The 22,105-nt window shown below is 43.6% G+C and overlaps 1 protein-coding gene across 2 annotated transcripts in view; it reads left to right on the forward strand.

Moving 5' to 3' along the window:
* Window positions 1-15,381, forward strand: part of otud7a (OTU deubiquitinase 7A) — a 43,357-nt gene extending 27,976 nt beyond the window's left edge. For both annotated transcript variants that reach the window (XM_086298693.1, XM_086298694.1), the window contains 7 exons: window positions 368-495; window positions 1,114-1,226; window positions 2,576-2,703; window positions 2,796-2,945; window positions 10,603-10,717; window positions 11,304-11,388; window positions 12,157-15,381. In XM_086298693.1, coding sequence (XP_086154819.1) covers window positions 368-495; window positions 1,114-1,226; window positions 2,576-2,703; window positions 2,796-2,945; window positions 10,603-10,717; window positions 11,304-11,388; window positions 12,157-13,722 — 2,285 coding nt within the window. In that variant the 3' untranslated portion in view covers window positions 13,723-15,381. The remainder of the gene's footprint in view (window positions 1-367; window positions 496-1,113; window positions 1,227-2,575; window positions 2,704-2,795; window positions 2,946-10,602; window positions 10,718-11,303; window positions 11,389-12,156) is intronic.
* Window positions 15,382-22,105: the final 6,724 nt, after the last annotated feature.

The raw sequence follows: 22,105 nt of genomic DNA on the forward strand, positions 1-22,105 counted from the left end.
TGGAGCTGGAGAAAGCCAAGGAAGCAAGGAAGGGAAGGAGGAAAGTGACCTATACACTGCAGGAGACTTTCAGCCGTAGGGTTTAAGAGACAACGCCATATTCAGGTATCTGCTGAAAGAGGTGGTTGACTCCTCAGTGTGAGGACTGCTAGCAGCACAGGGTTAGGCACACCGGAGTTAATGCAATCTACTGTGTCTGTCAGACAACTGAGGCTGTTTGAGGAGTGATGAAGGACATTTTTAATAAAAAGCCATGGACACCTCTGAATGATTTATCAACATAATCTTGTTTTGTGTGTAATGGCCACATTGTTTCATCTCCTCTGTCCTACCATTCAGCAACATGTCATGTGTGTGCATTTATCAGGGATGTGGGGCTTCCATGACAGAGACCTGATGCTGAGGAAGTCCCTGTACACCATGATGAAGAGCGGAGCGGAGAGAGACGCTCTGAAGAGGAGATGGAGGTGGCAGCAGACGCAACAGAACAAGGAGGTAGGGAGAGCGTCAGTCTTCACACACTGAAACTCCTAAATGCACCGCATCCTCTTTCATTAATGACATATTAATAAATCCATATGAGCAAGCAAGCATTAAACGAGCCGCAGTTAATAGTCTCCGATTTTGCACTTTTAGTTTTTTTTGCTTTGATAAAAAATGATCTTTCCATGATCGCAAGCGTGCATTAGTAGCAGTGCCGCTAATACTGTCAAATCCTCTACATTTCCTCCATTTTCTTGATATTCATGTATTAAAGAGTTTTAAAATCTATTAGAAAAACGGTGTCACCAAAGATAGCTCAGCCCTAAGAAGTAGTCCAGATGCTCATGTTTTAAAAACGCCCAAGGCGTCCTGGTGGCCCAGTGATCTAAGATGCATCTCATGTAACGCAGCGTCCTGGTTTGCGTCTGGGCACGGAGCATTGTTTCATGTCAGCCACCTGTCTCTAATTACCCGTATCTCCTGACTTTCTCTTTTACCAAACACTCATTAACGGTGGAAAAATGACAAAATGTCCACAAATGCAAGCTGCAATGGCAAAAAATGGGCTGTCTGGGTGAACACTGTGCATATTAATCAGAATTTCCTTTTCTTTTCTTTTTTTTTCTGCAGTCGGGGCTGGTGTACACCGAAGAGGAGTGGGAGAAAGAGTGGAACGAACTGCTAAAGTTGGCCTCCAGCGAGCCTCGAAGTCACCTCAGCAAAAACGGGAACACCAGTGGAGGGTACGGGCTTACAGTCGAGCCCACAAGCACATTCAATTTCCCAGACACATTACCACTGACCAAAATTCAGCAAAAGTTGCTCCTGAATCACTGCATAAAATGAACGGAACGAAACGGAAATGCAGCAGCGAGCAGTGCCGTTTTAATCCTACATTACAACCCTCCTTTGTTTCCTAACCCTGTGTGGTGAAGCGCTGCACAAAGCCCACAGCTAAAACAAAAGTGACCTTCTCAGTAAAATCAATTTGTCAGGGAAACTCATTGTTTCCACTTGGACAGTTTCTCTTCAGAACCGCTGCCTCCCTTTAATAACATTGCTGAAGCTAACGCATGAAACTGTGCCATCTACTGGCTGTCGTCAGTATTAATCATCTGAGCTGTGAACCTCCCCTGAGCTGTGGGTTACTTTTAGCTGCAGAAAGCTGCATAAATAAGGGTAACGCAGGGTTTATCTCAGGCTACAGAGGCAGATTTGAAACGTACTCTGGTTTCCTCCTCCTACGCAGAGAAACTTGTGGTTTGTCTCTGTTTCCATATTCACTGAAATAAACATACATACTTTCTCATGTAGGTGCTCGCTATAGTGAAGTGAAAACCGCTCTGACGGACAGACAGGCTCATCACGGTGTCTGCTGAAATACATACAGTGCCATTTAAGGAGGCTGTGGTTATCTGTGCTCGTCATCACTAACTTTTGTTTCAGTTGAAAGTGAAATGTAAAAAAAACCCAACAACAACAACAAAAAAAACCTCCTTGCAAACTGTTTCTTTGTGAGTGCGACATCTGAAAACAGCACAGTTTTTCTGTGTTATTCCTCATGTTGGTGCAATGCCGTCCAGTGCTGAAAAATTTCTGTTAAAGGAAATCATTTCCTCATTTAATCTGGTGTTTTTAACCTCTCATTGAGGTTGACTGTGATACGGTAATCAGGTTAGGGATGTTTGATGGTCCTAGTGTGAGATGAGGCCCTAAATAGGATGAGTGGGATCGCATATTAAGAGGCTCTTTATTAGAGTGAATTTGGCAGCGTGGCTGTTTGTGTGGCTGACAACTTAATTGTTGTACATCCTCTGGTTCCCTGGTGGCTGCATGCCTGAGAGCTATGGCTCTCCCTTCCCTTTTCTCGTTTTCCTCTCCTGCTCTCTTTTACTGAAACACATGTATGACAGGATGGGCATCGTTGTCCTGTCTGTTAAAGCGAGCCAAATGGGAAATGGATTCAAGAGGATCAGATTAGGCATATGATTGGCATGGACATTGCTATTTTGGCTGGCCTCAATACAGAAGCAGGAAATTGCTACAGTGTTGCAGTGTGTAATGTAATGTTTTTGGGTTTTTTTCCCTTCAGGGTGGATAACTCAGAGGATCCGGTCTATGAGAGTCTGGAGGAGTTCCATGTGTTTGTGCTGGCCCACGTGCTACGCAGGCCAATTGTAGTGGTGGCTGATACAATGCTCAGAGACTCGGGAGGAGAAGGTAGACTTGAACGCATGTCGACTCGCTCCTCTCTGGTACAGCAGTTCAAGCGATAGAGTGAAACTAAATATGGTTCTCTATCTGAATTCCAGCGTTTGCTCCCATCCCGTTTGGAGGGCTCTATCTGCCCCTCGAGGTGCCCCCGAGCCGCTGTCACTGCTCCCCACTGGTCCTGGCCTACGATCAGGCGCACTTCTCCGCACTGGTGTCCATGGAGCAGAGAGACCAGCAGCGCGAGCAAGGTAAGATGTCCAGCAAAAAAACAAAAATCGCTTCTATACCCTGACAGAAAGAGCCGACGGCATCCTCAGGTGGGAATCTTTAATGCAAAACCTTTTCTTGACCTCCTGTTCATGAAAATTCAAGGTTTTTTTTCTGACAACATCTGCAGTAGTTTGACAGCCATTGCTTTTAACTTGGTGGGTGGAGTACTGCGAGAGGGAAGGCGAGTGGTCTGCCTGTCCTGCTAGAGGTGAATAATGTATGAGACAGCAGTCTAATTACTCGTGATCCATTATTTAAACAGGCCAGTTGGCAGCAGGAACCAGAAAGTGGCCAACATGCAGGAAAGTGGACAGCACGCTTCTTCTTCTTATTAGGAGCTGACCGAATAATTCAAAGCTCACCTGCAGTCACTGTTGTGAGTTTAATTTGTCAGAGTAGGGGTGTGTGTTTATACGTGTGCCTCTTTCACAGGAATTTGTGACACGATGCTGTGCAGAGCATATTGATTGTGTTATGTTGTGGTAAGGAAGTGTGGATTGTCCCTTGTGTTGAGCAAGGCTTGTTTTGTTCACTCAGATGCCAGCGTTCCCACTCTGGGTGCGTTGCTCGCTCTTGAGGTCAGAGCATTTCTCACACGGACGTTTTTAATTGATAAACAGAGTGGATCTCCCTGACAACCAGTCTTAGTAGTCACGGCACTCTTCTGTATCTGACTCAGTGGGTGGAACTCACGTGTCATTTGCGGGGGCAGCTGGCTGACTCCGTCTCTGTCTCTTTTTCTCACTCGCAAGCGAACAAGCAGTTTCATTCTTCCTCTTTCTCTCTCTCTCTCTCTCTCTCTCTCTCTCTCTCTCTCTCTCTCTCTCTCTCTCTCTCTCTCTCTCTCTCTCTCTCTCTCTCTCGCTTTTTTGAATATTCAAGGTCCTAATCTGGGTCATCAAACACCAACCTAGTTATTAAGTCCGTCTATGACCACTGCAGGCTAGCAGACAGACATGATTACTAACCTGCCATTCCTGCCCTGCAGTCATTCTCTTTAATGCCCCAGCAGCACATCAAAGCCAGTCTACCACACAGCTGAGAACTACTGAATACTTACACTAGTGTTTGGGGATTTAGCGGGCTGATGGATTCTCTTCTTGTCCACCAGATGGTGCATATACCCAAAAAACACACAGCAGCCTGATCACAACACCACTGCGTGGCTGTACTTTTTCCTTCTGGTACAGAGTGTACTGCGATAGGATCAGAAAGTGTTTCATCTGCAGTCTTTCTCCAGTATGCCATGTGATAACCCGTACTGCATGGCTCTTATACAATTCTGGACTGCTTTCAATGAGTGTCAGCATCTGCAAATGTGTTATGCATATTTCTCTTTTATGCACACATTTTTATAGCGTGCGTCTGCATTTTAATAGAATTTGTAAATTTCTCAATGCAGTACTGTGCGGCCGTGCTGGTTCATATCTCTGTACGGCTGCCAGACAGACAGGCGGTCAGTCTGACTGACAGACCTAATCTTCCACTGCCAACTAGGGCAGAGCCAGACCCAGCCAGCCCCGAAGACCTCACCACATCACCACATATGGGCAGGGTCCCGGGATGCTTGGGGCCCCAGCAAACCAACCCGCTCTTCTGACAGTAAGGCCACTGTGTGGACGTCTCAGGTGGATGCTTACTCTCAATTTCCCTCTTCCACAGTGAAGAGCATCCGAGGGTCTCTTGGCCTTGTGTGTGTTCAGGTGTCAGGGACTGGGTTAGAATAGTGGCTCTTTATTCCGCCCTCTGTGTGGAAGATTATAGTGGAGTCCTTCCTAGTAACCTGACTCTAAATCACCCTGACAGATCATGCTTCTGCTCCTTTTATAGCATGCCTGCATGACTTCTGGGGTTGCACTGAAGGCGGATGAAAAAACAACACGTGAGGAGTGACTGAAGCCAGAGGTTATTGCAGTTTTGTTAAGGGTTTTTTTCCCCTTTTTTTCCCCTCAGGAGTCAAGTGATTTGCTTGGGTGAGGAAGTCAGGTGAACCTAGAGACCTGTGCACATTTCTATGGTCACCAGCTGTGTAATAATGACTAGCTCCTCAGTAGATGCCACTTGCTGTCTTTCATGATTTTGTTTGTGCTTCTGTGGCTAAAAAATCTATGAGAGGAACTGACCCTCTGGAAAACTCTGGAGCTATTTCAAGCTCTGCTCCTAAAACCAAAACACTTCCAGGTTTTCTTTGGCATCACATCATCACACTTCTAACACTCTCTTGAATGAAAAGTAAATGGACAACTTTTATGCAAAGACCACCTACAAAACAGTGTCATTTAACTACACAGCTTCTCTCCAGATCCACATCTATTGAAAAAAGGACAGTATACAGTACTGTGAAAAAGTCTTGAGGCACCCCTCATTTCTTTATATTTGCAAAGAAAATGGGGAATACGTAGGTGCAGTGACGTATTGAAATATGTGAAACCATACACGGAAAACAGTATAGCTATAAAGGTGTGACTACCTTTATTCTTCAGCACAGCCTGAACTCTCTTAGGCAAGCTTTCTTGTGATTTCTTCAAGTAGTCTTCAGGAATAGTTCATTCAAAGCTGGTCTTTGGATGTTTCCTGCTTTTTCTTCTGTCTAGATGATCCTACATTGCTTCAATAATGTTGAAGCCGGGGCTCTGGTGAAGTCAGTCCATGACACATTCATTTCCACTGTGTGCTTCTCTATGCATATATGCTTTTACTGCACTGGCAGTAACACCACCAACACCACTGGCTCCAAACCATGACAGAACCTCCACCTGACCTCCTCTGTGCAGATTTTTACATTCGTCACACTGTAAGACCTGTTGCCTGGATTTGTTTCCTGTCTCTTAAGGATTTGACTTTTCAGAAACCGTTCACTGGATTTTTTTTTTTAATAATAATGGATTGGATTTATATAGCGCTTTTCAAGGCACCCAAAGCGCTTTACAATACCACTATTCATTCACTCTCGCATTCACACACTGGTGGAGGCAAGCTATGGTTGTAGCCACAGCTGCCCTGGGGCAGACTGACAGAAGCAAGGCTGCCATATTGCACCATCGGCCCCTCTGGCCAACACCAGTAGGCGGTAGGGTAAAGTGTCTTGCCCAAGGACACAACGACCAGGACAGAGAGCCCGGGGATCGAACCGGCGATCTTCTGGTTACAGATACGCTTCCCAACCCCCTGAACCACAGTCGTCCCCATGTTACTTCTTCTTTTTGTCCTCCACTCATCCAGTTTCTGAGAGTTTTTTAAGGACAGATTGCATACTATGCCAAAACACATCAAGTTTTCACCTAATAGCTCTTTTGTACTTTGTTGGTGCAAAATTGCTATTTATGGTGTTATCTTTGGTATTTGGTAAGAAATGGGAACAAATTACAGGCTGCTAGCAACAAAGTGCCTAAAAATACAATTTAAAACAGGTTCTTTGCTAAGTTGTCTGTTATGTGTAGACACAAAACTGGTTCATCCCTTGTTTGATGCCTTTTTTTATGCTTGAGTGATTCACAGGTCAGTGTTAAGTGGCATAACAAAGGAAAAAAACATTCCTCTGAAAATGGTCAGTTATAAGGATTTGATTTAAAAAAAGAGTAAACAAACAGCTAGTGTCTAACAAAAAATGGAAGGACCTTCAGAAAGCCTGGACAACTATTGCTCAAGACCACTTTTAAAAAACACAAGAAGCTCTGGCTCCCTGAAAGCAAAATGTGAACATGGGTTTTTGACATTGTGCCTGCAGTATCAAGTATAACAATATGGGAATGGCCATTAAAATTGTATTTATTCTAGTTTTCTGTGTTGCTTCAGATGTGATTCACTTCTATTATCCACCATGATTTTCTGGGGAAAAGGCTCAGACTTGTTTACATGCATGGCTGCTGTTTACCCTGGTGAATTGAGCCCTTTAAATCTGCAGCTGTGCAAAGTCAGGAATTTCAAATTTGTGCATTTTCCAGACAGTACAAATTGTTCTTGAATCTCAATACAGAGGGAAACATTGACTCCGTGATTCTGCTGCCAATCAAACCTTGTAAAAGGTGACTTTGTCTAAGTGAGGGGAAAAAGAGAAGTTGGAGAAGCCACATTGACATCTTATTCTGCTGTTTTGTTTGACTAACAAAAAAGAAGGACAAATATGTTTATGACCAATCAAGTGATTTTCATTTAACTGCTGTTTCCTTACATGTCACACCCAAGTTTTGTATGTTCGTATTTCCCCGAATCAAACTGCAAACTTAGCAAAGTGAGGCAGGCTATCAGCGATGCTGCTGAGTGCACAGCTTGCATACCATGCAGCGCTGTGATGTCATCCATCCATAAAGTATGGAAATTGGTCATTCAAGGACAACAAAACAAAGCTGCCAACAGGGAGAGTAAATACATTACAGCACACTTTAGTCCCCCAGAGCTCAACTGGCAATGTTGAATCTCTAAATTTGGACCAGGCCCAAATGGGAACAACAGCACACACAGCTCTTTGGAATGGCGAGAAAGACGGACAGCTGCATCGTGGGAGCCCGGACGGCACCTCGCAGACCTCTGCTGTATGACCCGAGTGGGAACTGAGTGGGAGCTGGTTCACTGTCCTCTGGCTGGCTGTGTGTGTGTGTTTGCGATTATGACAGAATTTTTCTGGGCAAGACATTCTAGGAAAAAACATCTATAAAGAAAACCACCTTTCCTCTCAGCTTACAGCGCTGCCATGCCAGTGCTCATTACCGCCTGACGGTGTGGCTGCAGGCATAGGTCATGCATTTATTTCTTTATTTTAAGTTTGTGTTTAATATGTTGTGATTTGCAAGCAGTCAAAGGCAGCGGTGACCTCTAAGGACAAATGTCTGTCATCAGTGCTCTTATTAATATATTTACCCAGCAGGCATTTATTTGTGACTAATGGTGCCAGATATATATGAGTGATCAGGTTAACGCTGGCGTGGGTGTAGCTGGACTAATTGTGTCTCAAGAGCTTCAAGCGTCACGAGGATGCATGTCCCACCAGTATTTTGACACCTGGCACGATTAATCGCGTGCATTTCATTATGCATATGAACTTAAAAAAAGACACGCAAGAGGGCACAGAGTGAGGATTTGACGTGCAGGGACGCAGGAGGGGCAGTTGCTGCTGGTATCTGTGTCTCCGTGAAGCCTGGAGAGCAGAGCAGCCTATTGGCAGTGGAAGAATTGATGAAGCAGGGAGGAGACTGCGTCTTCCATCTGGGTCTGACAGTGAAGGCTGGAATGTCCCCAGCCCGAACAGCCTGCCTCTCTCTGCTGTCATGTGGACAACAACCCCCACACTAGGTAGCCTGAGGAGAGCTGTCATGTGGGCCAGCGAGGTCTAGTTAGTCCTCCTTATGTACGGTTGTTTTAAAAGGCACCCACACACTCAGACCAAAACAAGTACTGTACATGCCTGCACTGTGTACACACTGTAAGCACATTTCCCACAAGAGGAGGCCGGGTAGGTGTCTGTTTTATGTTCTGTGTCCAGTGATTACTGTTGAAAACCTCTTCCTGCTTCTAAGTAGTTGATCATATCAGATAAGCATGAATGGAATTATTTCAGCACTCCGGCTCTTATCCTCTGCTGCTGTGTCTGATTGCAGTCTATTACTGAACCAAATTTAGCTTATGCAGCTTCAGTCAAATGTAGAACGCTCAAGCTCTGAAATTGTTTGGATTGTGCGCAGATAAAACCAGAATGTAATGATTTGAAAATCTCAAAAACTAGAAATAGAACATAGAAAACAGGCCAAGTGTTTAAACTGTACTGTTTTAAGACAAAATTTAGCTCGTTTTGAATTTGATGGCAGCGACACGCTTCCAAAAATCAGCCATGTTTACCACTGTTTAACATCCGGTCTGGCAACTGAGGGGACCAGTTGCTGGACTTCTGGGAGAGGAATGCTGTATGATACAGGATTCTCAATACTCCTGGGTCATCTTTGTCATATTTTTGTTTCATGATGCGTCAGATGTGTTTTCAGTTGGTGAATGGTCTGGACTGCTGGCTGGCCAGTTCAGCGCTGGGATTCATGCTGCTGTAACAGATGCAGTAGGCATTTTTAAAGGCCTTCGCTGAAATTGATGTCATCTGGATTGGAGCGCGTATGTTCTAAAAGCTGTAAATACCTTTCAGCACTGATGGTGCCTTACATGTGCAAGCTGGCAGCTCCATAGACACTAATGCAACCTTATACAATCAAACCTGAGGGTTCGCTTTAGTCCAGAGGATCTTGTGTGTTTTCCAAAAAACCCAGAATTTCACATTTCGAAACCCGTCTGACCACAGAACAGTCTTCCACTTTGCCTCAGTCCATTTTAAATGAGTTTCAGCCCAGGCTTCTTGTTTGCGTGATAGAGCTTTAACCTCCATTTGTGGAGACAAGGATTTCTGGAAGTGTTCCTGAACCCATATAGTGATTTCCATGTCTGTTTTTAATGCAGTGGTAACTGAGAGTCCAAAGATCACAGGCACCCAGTGATGATTCTTTTTAATATATCGTGTAGTGTGGATAATGAGATATTTGTAGTCTTTACAATTTCACATTGAGGAACATTATTCTAAAATTATTCCACAATTTGTCGACACCTCTTTTTTCCCCCAGCTTGTGAAGCTCTGCTCATCTTTACTTCTGAGAAACTCTGGCTGTTTAAGATGCTCTTTTTATACTAAATCATGCTGCTGACCTGTTGCTAATTAACCTAATTATGTGCAAAAAGTTCCTCCAGCTGTTTCTTCTTAGTACCACTTGGCTTTCCACCCTTGCATTGTCCCTGTTCCTGCTATTTTGAGATGTGTTGCTGCCATCAAATTTAAAAAGTTTTTAAAATAGTGCATTTTGTCAGTTTAAACATTTGATATGTTTTCTTTGTTCTATTATGAATGCAATATGGGTTTCTGAGATTCTTTTCCAGAGTGGTTGGTCCTATTTTAGTCGTTTTGGGCTGTTATTCATTTTGGTAATGTTAACACTATGCCACGTAAATGTACAGTAAGTGAAAGAATGGGAGAGCATTGAACAAAACTAGTAAGAGCAGTCTGACCAGAGTTTGTTCAGTGTTGCAGACACGTAAGCACATCTGTATTTCAGCGTGTAAGCTGGGATTGCACGTTCAGTCGTGATGTTGGAAGCAGTAATTGATAAAACAGTCTCACCATAATGTCTATTTGGGCACTGTTTTTAGAACTTTCAGTTGTATTATATGATAAAAACACTTTGGGGCTCCAGACCAGTTTCAACCCAAGTTATAATAAAGAAATGCTTTCCTTTCATTTTCTTCGTGGAAAAGATAAAAGTCTGTTTAGACTAGACTAAACACGCCAGTCTGCATTACATCATAAACAATCAAGTTTGACTGAGGCCCTTCTGTGTTTGAATGAGTCATGTTGAATGACAGTCACAGGTCATGGTCACTTCTCTGCCTGAAAAATAAATGACGGCGTGAATACACCTCCAGTATACTTTACCCCTCACTGACAGGCATCTGGGATCATTAACGTGGTATTATTCTAGTGTGTCATTACGGTGCCGCTTGCTTTCGCTGTGACAGTGCGATGGCCTTGAGAGAAGTGGTAGCATGCTATTTTGTCTCCAGTGGTAAAGCTGGACCAAGCTAATGTTCTGATAATCTCATGTCTTCCAGCTGTTATCCCTCTGACCGACTCGGAGCACAAGCTGCTGGCACTCCATTTTGCCGTGGACCCCGGCAGGGATTGGGAGTGGGGGAGGGACGACAATGATAATGCCAAGCTAGCCAAGTAAGTCCTGTACAGTATATCACTCGGCGATCCTTATCGACAAGGCGCACGGCGTCACAAGGCGTGAGAGGGTAAAACCTGCAGGTCAGGAGAGTCCTGCCTGTTCACCTACAAGGTGCTATGTGGAGGATTTAATTCAGATTATTTACTTCAGGATCAAGTCGCTTTAAAAGAATGAGAGCACTGGAAGAGCAAATTGTGAGGTTCCCATAGGTAGAGCCTCACTGAAACAGCGAAAGCCTGAGCTGAAGAAAGAGTTTATGCAAGAAGTTTCTGTTTCACATTCCTGTCAGTCAGGGTGTCATTTTATCCTCCCAACAAGCTGTAGTGTGAACAAAGCAGAAAAGACTTTATATTGCCCTCAATACGTTTTGGGCGTTATTTGCGCCGTGGTTCCACTTCTGCATTTGAACAATGAAACACGTTCGTGCAAGATGGCTCAAAGAGTTTGTCAGTATTTTCTACAAATGCTATAGCACACCCACATGTGCCACAAAATTTGGGTGAACATATGTCACAAATGTCACACACGTGTTGTAACCGCTGCTTGTTGTTAATTCATGTGTTTTTTTCCCCCCTTCTCCAGTCTCATCTTGTCTCTGGAGGCCAAACTAAACCTGCTGCACAACTACATGAATGTAACATGGATCCGAATTCCATCTGAAACAAGGGTAACCTTTTTTTCTTCTTCACACAAGTGTGCCTTGTTTGTCATGGTTAATTTAGCGCTATGCAGGGACTCTTCCATTCCAGATGTTCTCGAAGCCCCAGAGTCCAATCGGTCGGCTTTATTTACTCTCAGAAAGCAATAATCTTAGACATTTATGTGTTTACTGGCTATAAAAAAATAGAAAACAGGCAATTATACTTGATTTCTTCTTCTTTTTTGTTTGGAATTCATTGGGAATACATGAAAAGGAAAGTTTACCTCAAAATTAAAAATGCATATTTGGTCTGTAGTGCTGTTTATCATTCCATGATTTGCTTAATTTTTGGAAAATCATCTGTAGATAAGTCTTTCTTCTGTTTAATAGAATGGAAGTAGAAGGCGCTTGCTTCATGGTGCAAATGGTCATGGTAAAATAGAAGTGAAAAAATTCAGCAGCAGTGTTTCTTATCAGAAAACATGACCCAGATAGAGCAGGTCTAGTCTGGTAGAAGAAAAGGTAGTTACTACATGAAGGTGCTCACTATGAGCTACAAGGTCGGTCAAGCGACGCTGATATTTTTTTGCATGTTTTGAGCACCACAAGGCGAGTGCAGTGTAGGTGTCGTTCTGTTAGGCAAAAACTGGTCAACCCCACAATAATTCAGATGGATTCACTGAAAATATGTAGGTAAAGTTTTGCGGCAAGCTTTCCCCTTAAATTTTCATGGTGCTAATCCACAAGCGAATTTTGAACAACTGTTCAGTCGTGTGTTTGCGTGTCTTTGTGCAGGCTCCCCTTGCTCAGCCAGAGTCTCCCACAGCCTCCGCAGGTGAGGATGTCCAGTCTCTGGCCGAGTCCATGGACTCTGACCGCGAGTCTGTCGGCAGCAACTCTAACGTCAACACTGGCAAGCCAAGCAAGGAGAAGGATAAAGACAAGCAGCGAAAAGACAAAGACAAGAGCCGGGCCGACTCTGTAGCCAACAAACTAGGTAGCTTCAGCAAAACCCTTGGAATCAAGCTGAAGAAGAACATGGGTGGTCTGGGTGGCCTTGTTCATGGCAAAATGAACAAATCTAACTCTGGCTCAGGTCGCAGTGGGGAGAACGGAGGGGAAAAGGCAAAGAAAAAGGAGGCTAAGTCAACCAAGGGAAGCAAGGAGGACTCGGGCCAGTCTGCAAGCTCCACTTCTTCTGAGAAGGCCACTAGTCCTTCCCCCACGGACAGAGACAGACCCTCCAGCTCCTCGCCCACTGAGAGACAGGACAGTGCAGGTAAAGGCTCAGGGGACAAGACCCTGGAAAACTGGAAATACAGCACCGATGTCAAGCTCAGCCTCAACATCCTACGGGCTGCCATGCAGGGGGAGCGTAAGTTCATTTTTGCAGGACTCCTGCTCACCAGCCATCGACACCAGTTCCACGAAGAGATGATCAGCTACTACTTGACAAACGCCCAGGAGCGCTTCAGCCAGGAGCAGGACCAGAAAAGGAAGGAGGTCGAAAAGAAGCCCACTGTCACCAATGAGGTAGCTGTCAAGAAGCCTGAGCATGAGAGTGTCTTCCAGAGGGAGAGATCAGACAGCTCACCTCCGGAGAGCTGCTCTCCCATCCTGCCTCACCACACACACCCCTATAACAACTCCCAGCCCCCGCTGGGTCTCAAGATGCAGGGCAGGAACAGTCCCACTCCCGCGGCGCCTCTTGCCTCTGTCCCGGCCCCTCCTCTCACCCCACCTCCAGCCTTGCACCATGTCTCGCACCCGGCCCCAACCCCTGCGCCTTACTCCTCCCCCAGTATTGGTGCTAAGAGACCTGGGCCTGTTCCTGTGTCTGCCCACTACAGCCATACACCGCCCATCCAGAGGCACAGCGTGATCCACTTACAAGATGTCAACATGCAATCCTCCATCTTCCAAGATGACCCCTACAAGCCTGTGGTGGGCACTCTAAAGACATGCGCCACCTACCCCCAGCAGAACCGCACACTTTCATCCCAGAGTTACAGCCCTGCTCGCCTGTCAGGGGTCCGCACTGTTAACACCATAGATTCGCTGTCCTACAATATGCCTGGCGAACACAAGTCCCACACCTACACCAATGGATTCGATGCGGGAGACATTCAGGACTGCCTTGAGTTTGCCGATGAGGACAACTCATCTCACACCTGGCTCAACCAAGATAAAACCAAAGGGCGGAGCTCTGGAAGCCCTTTGTACTGCTTTCAGCAGCGCCGCTGCAAGAGGGAGAACTGCTCCTTCTACGGTAGGCCAGAGACAGACAACTACTGCTCCTACTGCTACAGAGAGGAGGTGAAACGCAGGGAGAGGGAGAGCAAAATGCAGAGGCCTGTATAGCCATCACCGCTACTCCAGCTTGTCAAAAAGTCTGCAGGAGACCTGAGGGAACAACACCATCTGCACTCTGCATTTAGAATAACATGATGGCAAACATTATCCTGTTTTGTTGAAGAATGCTTGTGTATTCCCGTCGCCCTTCCCTTGTTAGTAAAGGTTATTACTTTATGATGGGGGAAGCAGAACTTGAAACAGTGAGCAGCTTTGGCCAGATATCGTAGTTTTGTTTGACTTCTGTCTCATTCAATTTAGTCTTTTACTTGTTTTAGAGTAAAAGTCATCTTTGTGATGTAACTTTCTGTATGTGGAAAGGAAATTTCTTTATTTTTCAAAGTGCAGAACATTTGCATCTCGTCAGGAAGGAACATTTTATCTCTTTTAATCAGTTTGAATGCAATACCTCTGCTCGGTTCTTCAAAATCTCTGTGGAAAAAAAAATTTGTAGTTGTTTTGCAATCAATATAAATCTAATGAGGGAATAATATTAGAATTTCAAGCAATAAATTGGTGATTCTTTTGCTACACCCTCTCTCAATTTTGTCTATGCACCAATAATATAGTTACTGTAGGTTAACTGTGTCTTGTACATTGTAAAAGATCGTCAGTGTGCTTTTGTAAACCAATTTGAACTACAGGAATTGAAATGTGTAAGCATTAGAGATTGTAATGTCGGATTAGGATGAAATGTAAAACTCTCATATGTGAAGTGTACCTTTGTTCTAGCCAAGTTGCAAAGGTTTGCCGTTTCGGAATTGGACTCAAACTATTGTGTAAGACATTGTTTCACATTTTTGCCCGTAGTCAACCTCCTAAAAGTCCACAAGCACTGCCAAACTGGCTTCTTAAAAGAAAAAAAAAGTACAGTTCAGATTTTCAAAATGTTTCTTTTTTGTGCCAAACACTGAACAATGTGCATAGGATGATTTGCTTCTCAAATATGCAGTGCTTATGGTGTGTTTCTCTGAGTTGCTGTTGACTGCGCTACTTGGTAAATGTGTTAGATGAGAAGAACTGCGGGTAGTGAGAGCAGGTCGATGTGTGTTTGTCTGAAGTGTTTTTACATGTCCGTTGCCCCCGACACACACACACAACACAACACAATGTGCAATCATGCTACTAGCACTATGTGGTGACATGCAGTATAGATGTGTCACCGGTCCAGTGTGAGATTGTTCTTCTTCCATATCTAGAGGCCGTTAAAAAGAAGCACCTGCTGCTATGAGCACCACAAGCCTTTGTGATCATCAGTGCTTTAACCAATCAGAGGGGCTTTTCCAAAAAAAAAACCAACAAAAAAAGAAACCCCAGGCCTCCAAGTGCTTTCTGCTCATTTGACATGACTACTGTAAAGACGCAGTGTTTGTGTTGCTGTTTGTTCTGGTGATGCTTGGATAATGTACCATGCTGTCCTTAACTTAGTGTGTCCTGGCCAAGGATGTCCACTGCTCTCTCAGTTTGCTTCTGTCTCTCTCCTGTACACACTGCAGTGTTGCTCCTCTTTGTTTCTATGTGACGACTAGTTCATGGACTCTCCACCATGTTTAGGACTGTAAGATATGATTTTGTATTTCTTTAAGAGTTTTACACTACTTTAAATTATTGATTTGCACATTAGGTACGAATGTAAATATGAGAAAAAGAATAGTTTATTGTTACAAATGTGGTGTGTCTGTGTTATTTTTGTTTAGCTCCAAAAAGTGATCGGGAGAAATCTGGACGGATAAATTACATTTTGAGACTTAAGAATATTTTTATTCACTGCTGCGTTCTCAGAGTTTGGAGTCATGTGTGATAATCTGCTCTACATGCAGTTTCTGCTTGCTTTTTTTTTTTTTTTTTTTTTTTTTTACCTTTTGGTCCTCTTTCTAGAGGCATAAAAGCAGGGGATGTTTGGTTTGGTTCCCTTTTTATCATTTAAACTGTTCCAGATTTATCCTGCCATAATCACTGCTTAGAATTACCGAACATCCCTAAACTGTAGATGAGCATATTAGGGCTACAGTCCTAAGAAAACCTATGATTCACTTTTAGCAGCAATAATTTCTGTGGGATTTTATCAGTCTGTCACATCACTGTAGAAGAATTCTTTTCCAAATCTTCATTTCAAGGTTGCTTCGAGGTTTGCATTTGTCAGGTTAAGTTTTTTTCTTCAGCCATCCTGTTGCAGATTTACTGCTGTGCTTTGGGATCTTGCAAGTATTATGCTGGGGCATGCAACATCCTGTTGCACAATCCAGTTGTAGCCACGCTTTGGCTGTCAGACAGAAGGCCTTACATTAAACTCTTGAATACTTTGGTACATAGAGGAGTTTGTGGTCAACTTAGCGACTGCCCGAGTCCTGTGACTGCAAAAACGAGTTCAAACCATCATCCATCCTCCACTGTGCTTGATAGATGATGTGAGGTTTTTGTGCCAATACGCTGTCTTTGCCAAACATCTCTGCTTTGGTCTCCTCTCTAAAGCGTAACTTTCCAGAAGGTATTTTTAAAGCTCTTTAGCAACTACTCCATACAAGTCATACATGTTCAGTCTTTTTCTGATTATACTGTTTAACGTACTAATGAAGGCCTGTAGAGTCAGAGGTGTTTTTTGTTGTTTCTCTGAGCATTGCGCTCTCTGAATTTCTCGGGACATCCACTCCCAGGACGCCATGCAACTGTCTCGAATGTTTTCTACTTGTGAATACTCTTTCTCAGTGAAAAATGATGGACTTCAGCTACTTTGCTCTCATAACCTTTCCCAGAGCGATGGGCAGAAACGAATGCTTCTTTGAGATCGTTGTTCTTTCCTCCTCTCCATTGCGTTAACTCGCACCTAAATGCTCCCAACCAACAAACTGCCAAACCTTTAGCGCTTATAGAGGTGCTCACACTTACTGATGTTTAGTTAATCAAATACATTTGTTTAGCAGCACATGACTTACCCTCTGAATTCCTATGGAAGGAGCAAGGATGCACTTAGTCTTTCAAAAGCTTTTTTTCACATAAGAATTGCACTTGACCGACTGAAGATACGATATATCAGTTTTCCAAATAAAGGTGAGTTAAACAGTTTCTCAATTACAGATTAACTGATGAGAGAGGGAGATATAGGACACAAAGTATCCTACACTGAACAGTTCAGTTCACTTTTGTCAGAGCTGACCAGTGATATTATATGTGGGTTTTATTTAGATAATACTTTAAAGTAACTGCGCAGAATTTGTATCTGAAGATTTCACCTTGGCAAGTGGGGAGACTTGATTTCTACAAGAACAAGAGTAAAATATTATTATTAAATATATTGTAGCTCAAGATGAGAACCAAAGGAATTTCATCAGGTTTATCTTTAATAAGCTACTCATAGTTTATAAATGTAGGGCACTGACCTATTAAATAAGTATGCTAGTTGCCTTATCTGCACTAAAATTCAAATTTGTCAACATCCACTTCACCAATAAAGTCTTTACCTGACATGAGAATGTGCCCTTTAACTTTATGAACTTTATGATGACAAATAAACACTGGCAAAAACATTTTAAAAGAATTCTCATAACATTTGCACTGAAATATCCTTACTGTTGGTTGATAATGTGGGTCAGACTCATCGGTCATAGCTGACATTTTCCACAACACAACTCAGCAGTCTCGCCTATTTTTAAACAAAGGCATCTTTTTTTTTCCATAAACTGGTCGTGAATCATGAGTCAGCGTTTTTTGAATGAGTCAATCCAAACACAACGAGGGGAAAATTCCCACCGAAATCAGGGTTATGGAGTTGGGATTCTTGAGTGAACTCTAAAATAGGTCAGCATTTGAGGCTCGGAGCTGTAATCCCCCCTCGGAGACACGCCTGCACTGGCAAGAGGATTGACACCCAGCAACTGAAGAGGATGGCACAAAACAGCAAACAAATCTCCAAGCGCATTCTTGAGAAGTGCCCCCCGCCTTCAGTGATTAAATCCAATGAGGGCTTTCTGCACGTGAGCCATAAGTCATATATCAAGATTAGCAACATCAAACACCACACACACAAAATGACTCAAAGGATATTCAAAGAGATTTACTTGTCATCACAGCAATGTAGGGATGAAGTTAATTACGGCTCAATTTAATCTTTAAATGCACGGAGCAGGAGGTGCTTGTGAGAATAGTGAAGTAAGAAAGGTTTCATTCCAGTGCATTAACAAGCTGTTACCAATTAACAAGAGCTCCTTTCACACAGAGAGCCAGTGTTTGAGTTCAGTTTCTTCCACTGCTGCCCACCGCTTGTGTCAGAAAAACCTCAAGCGACATGTATGACCTTAGAGCTTTACTCTTAGTCTTTAAAATTAAACCATAATGCAACCGCGAGACAGCAGAGAAACAAATGCCTTGTTTTCCTATAATGAGGCAAAAACCAGGCTTTTAAAATGTGCAGTCTGTACAGTAGCAGCAGGCTGGAGTTGGTGGTGAGGGTGGGCAGCAGTCCTCTAATGTGTGGGATGAACTGCATACTTCTGAGTGTATAGTCTCGTGACTGAGTCGATGATGAAGTGGGATGGATTTACCTCTCCAGCGTTTGCTCTGTGGTTTTGGACTGTGGCTGCTAATAATGTGAAATGAATATGAATATGAAATGACTTTTTCAGGTCTTTAAGATGAATTACATCTCCACGTGATGCCCAGTGTTAGTCACACAATGACACACAGGGGCCTCTGTCATCACAGCAGTTATACCCCAAGCTCTTGAATTATGAACAAGTACTGAATAAGACAGAGGGCATTGTCTTCTTTCTTGGATAATATCTTCTCAGAATGTCCTTGGAGAGACCCCCCCTGTTGGTTTTCAAAAGTGACAAAGAGCTCTATCAGGCATACAGCAGGATTTTGGCAGGCCTGCTTTTTCTCTCGAAACTGCACAGCCTCCATGTTGTCAAATTCACTCAGCTCATTTCTAACTGCGATTCATGCTAAAAAAACACCCCGACGCATCTGTTTCTTTCCTCAGCATAATTAGAGCCCATTACAGACTTTAAAGGAACACAATAGTCCATAAATATTGATTTTTGTTGGGTAAGCAGTTGTCTCATTATGATGGTGAAATGAAAATGTGGGACAAATATGCATATCCATGGGCGTGCAATTTGAGTGTTTAAATCCTCTCTGCACACTTCTCTTCAAGTTTGGAAGCACCTCGCAGTATTTTCAGGTCTGTTTCAAAGAGGGGCTGCTGCCTTTGATGTCTCTGCTGCAGTGAGTTGTATGCCCCACACAGCACCACCCCCTCCCCAAAGCTAAGCCTTGTTCTCAGCCAGTGCCAGCCTCCAATATCTGAGCTCATCCCACCCGCTCTCCGCAAGAACTAGCGCCAGCCCTGCCATGCACTGCACTTGAGAGTGGGTGGCATCACATGGCCCTTCAGGCTGCCTTCTGGGGTTTGGCATGTAGGAAGACACACACACACACACACACACACACATGGCTACTATGTGATTAGGCCCGCTGCTGCTGTTGCTGCTGACTGCATCTCTTCCTCTTTTTTTTCTGTGGAGTAATTTTATAGATTCTCAAAGTCAGTGATGCCCACACACCTCAGTGGAGCATAGACCCTTTTCCAGCCTGCAGTGCCTCCCACGCCGTAGACTTTGAGTGTTTCTAAGCGCCAATCAGCGCTGGGTAGCACCACCAAAACCGCCCCCTCATCCTTGTGTTCCTTCTCTCTCACACACTGTCCTGCACTTTCACTGAGCAACCGCGGTGAAAATAACTCGCGCACGAAAGCAAAGTTTGCTCAGCAAGCAGGATTTCATCTGGAAACCTGATGCTCTAGAGCAGATAATCCAAAGAAAAGGTGCGACTAAAATGATAAATCAGTCAAAGTGAAACCAACTCCTCCACCCCCACATCCTGTCTGCAGGGTAACAGCAGCAGATATGTGCTCCTGCTACTCATTTAGCTGTCTGTACTTTGCCCTGCGTCTGTAGCAAAATAACACACTAAGAAGTAGACAACGTTTCATCTTGAGAGCAAACACGTTACCCAAGCCGTCACCTGAGATGTTCTTGTAACACAGAGATATGTGTGAATTAACTCAGTTACTAGTTTCCATTGCGTCTTCAACTCTTGCATTAGCAGGACTTTTGCAACAGTGTGGAAAGATGCAGCTCCATTTTCCTTGACAGTAGTTCCCTGCCTTTATTCAATGCTTAAAACAATCCAAAGAAGAAAAAAAGGGAGAGAGTTTAATATAAACACATGATGTTGAACTATGCAGAAGGCCTTCATGTTGCCAGACAAACAGGCTTTGAAAAAAAAAGCAACATGCCGGCTGTGATGGCCCATCACTGTGCGGTGGTGCCAGGGGTGCCAGCTTGTCTGCTTGCGTAGCGTGGTGTGCTGGTAGCTCCAACCTGCTCGGAGACGGGAGGTGTACAGCATGAGCAGGGAGAACACCATCCTCCTCATCAAGAATTTTAATGCCTGCGTTCTTCCTCTTCCTTCCTGTCTCACTCAGCACGATTCAGTATGAGCAGGAAAGGCCACGCCTGTGATCTCTGCTGATGTTGTTTGGCAAACTTAGCTTAAGAGTGGGATAAAGAGATATTGGCAGGGTTTTTGCAGAACAGTAAAATGCAGAAGGTTGGAGGCAGTCTGCTTTATCTGTGTCATGTGGTGTTTAAAGTACACCAGGAAGATTGTCCATTCTTGTAAGCGCACTGTGTGAATGCGTGTGTGCAGGAAACTTCACATGGTTCGCAATCTATTTGGTCTGAAACACAATAAGGAAGGAAGGAGTCCCCAGCTTTCGATGCCCCACCCACTGTTGATACCCCAGCAGTTACAGTAAATATTTGCATGGGTGAAATGAGGGAACAAGGTGTACTTCCTGTTATAAGAATAATACTGAAGCGCATGACAGGCTGGTGAGAAAAAAAAGCTTTCTACAGTTCTGTGCCGTTAGCAGTACTTTACAATTTTAAATAAGGGATTTAGCCAATATGAAAATGAGGAATGTGTTTCTGAAAAAGAAAAAGACATTCTCCCTTCAGTAAATAAAACTGAATTCAACTTATAAGCAGTGAAGCGCTCACTTCAGCTTGTGGCTAATCTTGGATAATAGTTGCTTATCTAGTTCTCTGATATATCTATACCTAGACTAGGAATGACAAGCATATAATTTAATGCATTATTAGCTGGAGGGGTGCATTATATTACCTTTACACAATGCTAGACTTCCTAGTATAGCATTGTGTAGGCCTGCAGGTCTAGTCCTGTCAGCCTGCAGGTGTGAAAAACAAAGAAAATACAGAGGTGCCAAAAACTGCACTTTCTGAAATGGCCACTTGAGTCTGGCCCCAAAACCAAGTCAATCACCAAGTAAGAAGACCCATCTTTCCAGTAGAAAACTTTATTATTACAACCTGGTTAAAACAACTCTTGTAGTTTGTACAGTAGCTAATTTACCCTTTCATCACTATAGTGAGAGTTGAATGTTTATATAATTCACCTGTTTAAACTGGGCTAAGGTGTACATTTTTAGAGGCTGCTTTGACTAGCAGGTGACATGTTGTCTCTAGCTACATGTCACCTGAGCTCATTTGAAGCCACTAAACCAAACCTTTTGATTGTGTCTGTGGTGTTAATGTAATTACCTGACTGATAAAAAAAAAAAAAGTTTTTTCTGTAGTTAATTGCTCTAACAGTGTTCCATCCATTTCTTCCCCCTATCCAATTCAGGGTTCTGAGGAGATTTTCCCTGCTGTCTAATGTTTGTTTTATGGGACTGCATTTGGGTAGGTATTTGCCTACGCAGAGTCTACGCAAAGTGGTATGCAACCAACACAAATGCACTTGTGTGGAGTCCTCCAAGGTACCAACAGCCTGTTAAACGAGGTGGATGACGCTATGCGTAGGTTGAACGCTGGTTGGTTTAAAGAAATGGAAAACGCACGAAGAAAAGCTCAAAGCTAACTGTTTGTGACGCTGCCCCCTGGAGTGCTGTGCAATACTGCAAATTTTGGTATCGATCCGATACCTAATAAATAACGGTCCAGCATTTTTTATATTTTTAAATTTTATATTACGATTTTTCTCACCCCCCCCCCCCCCCAAAAAAAGATGGACTACATACTGAACCAAGAAAAACAAAGAATTGAACCGATCACGCTAGTAGCTACTAGCTACTAGCTGTCATTTCGTTTTACCAGCAACATGTTACTACTTAGCATTCCACCCTCGTGTCTAAATATGGTTATACTCCTTTCTCCAAAACATCCAAGACACTAGTTGCTAAAAAGCTACCACCATAAGGTGGCTATGCCCATCTTTTACATATGATCAGTGTTTCCTGCCTTTATGCTAAGCTAACTGTTTGCAGGGAGTAGCTTCATAGAGACCTGACAGTGCTGTCGTCTTTTGGGGC

Source organism: Aulonocara sp. 'chitande type north' Nkhata Bay, linkage group LG7 (genome assembly GCF_057382095.1).
Source record: "Aulonocara sp. 'chitande type north' Nkhata Bay isolate Kocher_YH1m ecotype deep benthic linkage group LG7, A_spYH_male_GT1.1, whole genome shotgun sequence".
Taxonomy (NCBI): Eukaryota; Metazoa; Chordata; class Actinopteri; order Cichliformes; family Cichlidae; genus Aulonocara; species Aulonocara sp. 'chitande type north' Nkhata Bay.